Source organism: Arachis ipaensis, chromosome B08 (genome assembly GCF_000816755.2).
Source record: "Arachis ipaensis cultivar K30076 chromosome B08, Araip1.1, whole genome shotgun sequence".
NCBI lineage: Eukaryota > Viridiplantae > Streptophyta > Magnoliopsida > Fabales > Fabaceae > Arachis > Arachis ipaensis.
Window position 1 is genome coordinate 35369266 of NC_029792.2, and position 8164 is coordinate 35377429.

Here is an 8164-nt window from a genome sequence, read left to right on the forward strand (position 1 = left end):
ATTAAGAGATAACTTTTTTTTTATTATTTTTATTAATTTTTTATAATTATTAAAAATAAATTAAACTTTAATAATTTATTTTAATTTATTATTAAACAAAATATAAAAATATTAATTTTTTTTATTTTTTGTGTCTTATTTTTAATGTTCTATTTTATTATGTTCTGCATAGTTAGTTAGACAAAGAAATTAAATAAGGACATTAATTTAAATCCTATATCTATTTCCTTACTTATTGATCATGTCATTTTTTTGTAGGGATATACTTTTAGAGTATGGGAATAATGTTATGAAATTAGGAATCACACTCTTTGAATTACTTTCAGAATCTCTAAATCTGCATTCAAATTATCTAAGAGACATGAAATTGGGTTGTACTGATCAAATTAGTTGTGCCGGCCATTACTACCCCCCTTGCCCGGAGCCAGAACTCACTATGGGAACCACCAAACATTCTGATGGCGCTTTTCTTACTGTGCTTCTCCAAGACCATATTGGTGGCCTCCAAATTCTTCATAACGACAAATGGATTGATGTACACCCTGTGCCTGAAACTTTAGTGGTTAATATTGGTGATCTTCTCCAGGTAAGTTCTTTATTGTTCTTTTTGCATATGGTATTTTAGGTAGCGTTTGGTGGAGAGACAGAGACGAAAAGACTGAGACTGAGTAAGAGACAGTGATTGAAATAAATCTCAGTATTCTGTTTGATGCAGAATGGGAGACAGGAATTGAAACAAGAATGAAACTTTAATTTAATTTGCACAAATGGTGAAATTGGAATTAATTAATTGAAATGAAAGTATTTTCGGTATAAAATGTTATTAAAGTTTCAGTTTCCATCTCTAAAAATTTCAGTCTCTTGTGTCCCTACTTTTTGAAGGTACTGAAATACTGAAATTTTAGAGACAGAGACAGAAATTTTAGTATCAGTCTCTGAACTAACAAACACAATACTGAGTCTCAATCTTTCAGTCTCTGTCTCAGTACCTCAAAACAAACACTACCTTATAGCGTAAAATGCATTATACCAACACAAATATTCGATACGATATTTAGCATATCTTTGAGTCGTTGTTAAACTAATAAAATAAAAAATAACTAAATAATACGTATCAAACAAGTACCTTTTTTTTGTCAAATACTAAGATGTTTTGAACGAGAAAGTACAAAGATCGACTTTCAAATNNTAGATTGAAATTTGGAATATAAAATTTAAAATTTAAAATTTAAAATTTTGACCGATGTTGATCGAAAAAAGTTAACTCTCAATATGAACTCGTTTCAAAAACATAAATATCATACTCTATTTAATGTGTTCATGCTTCATATTTATGTAACAGTTGTTGTGGATGTTGTTTACATCTGTTGCCTGTTACCTACATATGTATGGTAGAAAAAAGGCATTAACATTGTTATTAAGACATAGTACTAAATTAAGAATGTCTACTGCGTTTGTATGTGCTTTTCGTGCTTTATATTTACTATTAGGAGTTAACTACTAAATTGATTCTCAAAAACTTTAGGGACTGAAAAAATGACACCTCAAAGAAGTTATTGATAAAAAAAATTCTTAAATTCTTATTTACAAAAATTCTGACAAAGATAATCAAATGCATCTATTCTGTTAGTCACTTCAAGATTTTTCATTAATAAAAACGATAGTAGTTGACATTTGATAACTTTTTATCAAATTTTAAAATTATTTAGGGATCTTTTTATCAATAAGGTCTTTTGGATACTATTTTGGCAATACCTAAATCTTTTAAATACGGATTTGGTAGTTAACTCTTATTGTTAATCTTATATTTATCAATAAACAAATTTTTTCCGTGATTCCAGTTCTAAGTTCAAACATATGTTGTTACTTTATATCAATAAAAAGCTCAAAATGCATGAAAAGATTTGCATAATTTGGTACTGCACAAGTACTTAAGCTAATTTGTTTTTTTTTTTTTTTCAATTGTAGCTACTAACGAATGACAGATTTAAAAGTGTTCAACATAGAGTGTTGGCAAATAGAAATGATTCAAGAGTATCTATTGCATCTTTTTTTGGCTATAACAGTCTCGCTCCATTAACAAAGCTCGTCAGTCCGATAAAAGAATTATTATCTGAAGACAATCCTCCGAAATTTAAAGAAACCACAGTTGCAGAGTATGCAGCCTACTTTAAAGCCAAAGGCCTTGGAAACAATCCTCTTCAAGACTTTAGAATTTAAGTTGAGAATTTCGGAATAGAGGTGCCTTGGTTTGGTTAGCACTTAGCAATATAATTGAAACTGAATAATATATATATGTTGGAAGTATTGATTACATTTAAAAAACAAAAGGTTGTATAAATATGAATCCTAGTTCTTGGACTACAGATTTATGGGCATCTCACAACCACATCTATTCTATTAGAGGTATAGTTTTTAGTTAAAAATTTTCTTGGTTATTATATAAAATAATAATCACTATATATTTGTCTGATAAATTACTACATAAGCATAATAGAGTCTGATTTTATTGCTCATCATCTCAATAAAAAACGTTTAGATATATTATAACTATTCTTATATATTCAAAAGATGCTAAGCAAAAGTTTAGATATTTTCCAATGGTCTATGGTTTTCATCGACTGAAATTTCATTTTATCCAGCTATGGTTTCTTCTTTTTTTTTTTTAATATCTGCGTATTTAAAAAGGTCGCACCATTTTTTATCGGCAGTCTACAACACCAAAAATCCCAAAAAAATTGAGAGGAAGAACAATTACAAAACCAACAAGAATTTGAGAAATAAGACACAATCAATTTGTAATAATTTAACCAACTCACGTTATAGTTAGGACATCCATAAAATGATCTCTCTAAATTGGAATCCGTCCCAGACTACTGAAGAATAGGATGCAGCCCACAACCGCACCAATGCGGAACCTTCTCACCTCTGTCACGGTGTGCGTTCTTCACCCAGCCACCATACAAACGAGCTCTGCTAGAACTACCTGAGCCTTGGCTGCTGCTCCTCAATATCCTTCTCAACTTTTGGAGATACTACTATAATTTGGGGAAATTGGGGCTGCGCTAGGTTTTATGTTCAAATTGTAAGGGGTTAAATTGATGCCTTAAAAAAGTTGGCCACGTTATCTAACCGTTACAGTGCCAGGTGTCATTTAAAATTGCCTGGTCAGTTTTTCGGTGATGAAAAACGACGGAAGGGCCAAATTGAGACACGGGTCAAAATTTCAGGGTACAATTTAAGTCAATTGAAAGTTTGAGGGCTAAATTACGTCGAGGGTCAAATTTCAGCGGCCATTTTGAGTATTAACTCATGTAAAACAAGAGAAAACAGAAACAAAGTATTGACTCGGCTAAAGGTATGAACACACCAGATGACTTTTTTGCAAAATTGATGAAGGGAATTGGAGGAATGAATTCAGTTATTACTGTAAAGAACATGCTGGTCTTATCCCTTTATGAATTGAATGGCCATTTAATAATTGAATGATTTTTTCTAGTGATTCATATCTAAACAATGACAATCAATTTGGGTTAATTTAGTGATTAATTTATTAGTCTATTTTAGTAAGTGTTAGAAATTCAAAACTTATCATTTTGTGCATTTAGCAATTTATTAACCAGTAACAAATTCTTAAATGAAGTTTAGATCCGCAACAAATTAATCTTTAATTTATCATGTTGATAATACCATAAAAAAACTGTTACTTGAGTTAGTATATCAGTTAACCATACATGTAATGTAGTTAGTTTAACAGCTATCTGTACATAACTGATGTGTAAAATCTTCTCATAATAAACAAAATTCATATCTAGACAACAAATTTTTTTAAATCAAACACACATGTTATTCTTCGAGTCAGAGTCTTCTTTACCTCTTCTACTCTTATCAGCTTCATCTATTGCTTCAACTTCATTCTCCACAATCCAAATTAAACGCACTAAACCTAAAATGTATGCTAGGCCACCAATGATCATTGTTGGCAAGAAACCATCAATCCTGAACTCAATACTCTAAGAGAAAATAAGACTTGGACCCTTATCACACTCCCTAATAAGAAGAAGGCAGTGGAATATAAGTGGGTGTTCTAGTTAAAATTGAAATATGATGGCTCTATTGAACCTTACAAAGTAAGGCTAGTTGCTTAAAGATTTACTCAAATAGCAGGTATTGACTATTTTAAAATTTACAGTGCAGTTATTAAAATGAACACACTCAGGATCATCTTATCAATAGTAGCATCAAAAGGTTAGTTCGTTCATCAACTAGACGTGAACACTTCCTTCTTACATGGTGATTTACCTGAGGAAGTATACATGAAGCCACCTCTAGATTTGACCCTGCTGATACGAGCCATATCGTCGGTTAGAAAATCGAAGGAATGAAAATCGCGTTGTAGGTATAGTCCCAACCGACAAAATGGCCCGCAATCAAAGTTTAGAAGAAGAATGTCACTCAAATCAAATAACTGGGAGTTTTACTTTCCAAGTCATTTTTTCTCGGACTAGCAATCATGTGCGCGCAAATTTGGTTGTGAAATTGGGGGTTTCCAAGCATAGAATGGAAATTAAAGAGCTAGCAATTAAAGGAACTAAACAAGGGAATAACAAGAATGAAAATTAACAAACAAGTAACGCAATAAAGTTAACAAGCAAGAACAAGAATAACTAACAAGCTATCACTAAATCAAAAGAACAATCAATACAAATTAAAGAGAATTAAAGCAACAAACTCATGCAAATGGAGTTCAATGCATAAAAGGACTTTGACTTGAAATTGAGAGTTAAGGGATCATTTCCTTGTCATAACCACAACTATGGCAATTACAATGAGTTAATGTCACTTCATCAACTCTAACATCGAGGATAAGTCAAATAAGCATAATTGGTCTTAATACACAAATCCTAACTAACTTACTAATTAACTTAGTAAAAAGCTAGCGTTAATGGAAACAAGAGTCAACTAACAACCTAAAATTACCACTAAATGTTGGACATTATTGACTCTAGGATCCTAGGTACTCAAATCCCAAGCTAAAGAGTGAAAATCTACTTCATATTCATAATTGACATTTTCACAAACACTTGATGGGCATAGTAGCAAAACATAGTGAAAGTGTAAAAGATACTTGAAACTATAACTAATCAATGAACAAAAACAATCAAACATATATAAACCATAAAACATCAAATTCATCAACAAAAAACTCAAAGATTCACAAGTAATTAAACTAAACAAAGTAGCTTCTATTATAAAAAAAATGTAGCAAATGTAGTATATTTAAAGAGAAAGTTGGTTAAAGACTACCTATAATGGAATCAAGCAAATATCCAAGATCAAAATATAAATTAGCTATTTCTACTATAAACACTAAATAAATCCTAAGAGAGAATTGAGAAAAAAATTCTAAGAGAAAACTAACCTAAAAACTATTCTCAGTTACTATAATGAAGTATGTATGTGTCCTAAGGTGTTTTCCCCTTCGATTAGCTTCAGCACTCCAAATTTGGGCCAAAAAGGACCCCAAAATCGCGAGCTATGTGACTTTTTAAGTGAGTCACGCGTTAGGACTTGTGTGTATGTACAGGGTTGTGTGCATACGCACACTGGCTAAATCTTCACTTGTGCTTATGCATAGGAAGGTGTGCATACGCATACAGCAGTGTCTTCTTCTCCTTTGTTTCTTCATGAAATCTCTCACTTTGTATGTTTTTCTTCCACTTATCCCAAGTCATCTTTGCCTATTGAACTTGAAATCACTCAACAAAATATATCATGGCATCGAATAGAATAAAAGTGGAATTAAATTGATTAACTAAAGCACAAAAAGTATGTTTTCACAATTATGTGCAATTTAGAGAGAAATCACAAGAGTATGCTATTCAAATGAATAAATATGAGTTTATGTGATGAAATCTACTCAATTCAAGCCAAAATTAATCATCAAATATGGACTCATCACCTGCCTTCACTAGATTTGGTATGCAAGTTGGACAGATCTTTGTATGGCTTAAAGCAGGCTAGCAGGCAATGAAATACCAAGTTGTGCACCACTCTCATTGATGTTGAATACACTCAGTCAAGGAATGATTATAGCCTTTTTACAAAATTCAGCGATTCAAACTTCACAGCCATTCTCGTCTATATAGATGATTTAATCATGGATGGCAATGATATGATGGAAATACAGGAAATCAAAGATTACTTACATGATCTATTTCGTATCAAAGATATTGGTGAGTTAAAATTTTTTTTAGGACTAGAAATAGTTCAAAGCAAGAGGGAGATTGCAGCATGTCAAAGAAAGTATTGACTCGATCTACTTAGAGACTATGGATTGATGGAAGCTAAAGCAGTTTCAACTCTTATGGACTATACAATCAAACTGGCCAGGGATTTTGGAACTCATCTCAACTCCAGCTCAGAGTAAAGAAGATTGGTAGCAAGATTACTCTACATAACAAACACACGACTAGATATAGGTTATGCAATAGGGAGATTGAGTCAATTTTTAGACTGTGATACTGACAAGCACTTTAGGGCTACTATAAGAGTGCTTAGATATTTGAAAACAAATCTTGCACTGGCCTAATGTTTTCATCTTAGACAGATTTGGGGCCATGTGATTTTTCGAATAGCGATTGGGGAGCATGCTCAGACACAAGAAGATCAATGTTTGGGTACTATTTATTCATGAGAACATCAATCGTGTCATAAAAAAGTAAGAAGTGAAACACGGTCACAGTTTCATTATGCGAGGTTGAAAATATAGAGCTCTAGCTATGACAACCCGTACGTGAGGCACAAAGAATTACATACATTTTGGAGGATTTGCAGATCAAATTAGAGAAATCAATTGCTATTTACTGCGATAGTCAATCAGCCTTTCATGTATGTAGCAAATCCTATGTTCCACGAAAGGATGAAGCACATAGAAATAGATTGTCATGTTGTTAGAAATAAATGGCAAGAATAAATGATAAACTATTATCAGTCTCCACAATAAATCAAACAGCTGACATATTGACTAAAGCACTAGCTCCTAATATGTTTCAAAAATGTCATGGCAAGTTTAGAATATTAAATAAAAATGATTCCGATTTGAAAAGGGCTTATTTGAGTTAGTGATGGTAATCAGTGGCTAAAAGAATAGGGGGTTGAATCTTAGCCCCTTTTTTGCTGAATCTCAATCTCTGATTTTTCAAACAAACTTTAGGAGATATTTCCGCTTTTGTCTCGTGTCGATTTGAGAAACACTTTTGTTTTGTCTCGTGCCGAGTTGAGAGACACTTTTATTTTTGTCTGCTAATTAACAGAAATAGAGAAAGGAGTAGATAAGAAGAATTGACACCAGATATTTCCTGGTTCAGCCACTAGGTGCAATGTGGCCTACATCTAGTCTCCATCAAAACAATGATGGAATTTCACTATCTCTTTTTCAAGATTACAAACACCAATTTCTTTTCCTAGGATCTACCCAATCCTATCTGGGACAAATCCAGATTCTAAACCCAATCTGAATTTGACTTGGACACAAACCAAGCTTTCAACAGCAAAGTGCTCACCCAACTTGCAAGGGACTAGGACTCACCCTAACTTTTAACTGCAAAGTGCTAACCTGGTGTGCGAAATCATGATCATTCTATTCCTTGGTAACGGCGCTAAAAACTCAATACGCACGTTCATGATCTTATATCTGTTTCACAACTTCGTACAACTAACCAGCATGTGCACTGGGTCGTCCAAGTAATAAACCTTACGTGAGTAAGGGTCGATCCCACGGAGATTATCGGCTTGAAGCAAGCTATGGTTACCTTGTAGATCTCAGTCAGGCGGATTAAATTATTTTAAGAAATTATAGTGGATGAAAATAAATAAAATATAGAATAGGATAGTGGTACTTATGTAATTTATTGGTGAGAATTTCAGATAAGCGTATAGAGATGCTTTCGTTCCTCTGATCTCTGCTTTCCTGTTGTTTTCATCCAATCAATCCAACTCCTTTCCATGGCAAGCTTTATGTAGGGCATCACCGTTGTCAATGGCTACTTCACATCCTCTCTGTGAAAATGGTCCAATGCGCTGTCACTGCATGGCTAATCATCTGTCGATTCTCGATCATACTGGAATAGGATTTACTATCCTTTTGTGTCTGTCACTACGC

General features: G+C 32.9%; 1 protein-coding gene and 1 long non-coding RNA gene across 4 annotated transcripts in view; one reads left to right on the plus strand and one right to left on the minus strand.

Annotated features, from left to right (window-relative positions):
- The window catches only part of LOC110265861, a 23216-nt gene extending 21247 nt beyond the window's left edge, over nucleotides 1-1969 (minus strand). The window contains exon 1 of the long non-coding RNA XR_002352339.1: nucleotides 1673-1969. This is a non-coding gene — a long non-coding RNA (uncharacterized LOC110265861). The remainder of the gene's footprint in view (nucleotides 1-1672) is intronic.
- Nucleotides 1-2403, plus strand: part of LOC107613673 (1-aminocyclopropane-1-carboxylate oxidase homolog 1) — a 3744-nt gene extending 1341 nt beyond the window's left edge. Inside the window, exons 2-3 of one of the 3 annotated variants that reach the window (XM_016315775.2) lie at nucleotides 391-586; nucleotides 1969-2403. In XM_016315775.2, the coding sequence (XP_016171261.1) occupies nucleotides 391-586; nucleotides 1969-2220 (448 nt within the window). In that variant the 3' untranslated portion in view covers nucleotides 2221-2403. Of the gene's footprint in view, nucleotides 1-258; nucleotides 622-1007; nucleotides 1098-1968 lie in introns of those variants that run through there. The other 2 variants (XM_021109292.1, XM_016315774.2) reach the window with 2 other exon arrangements.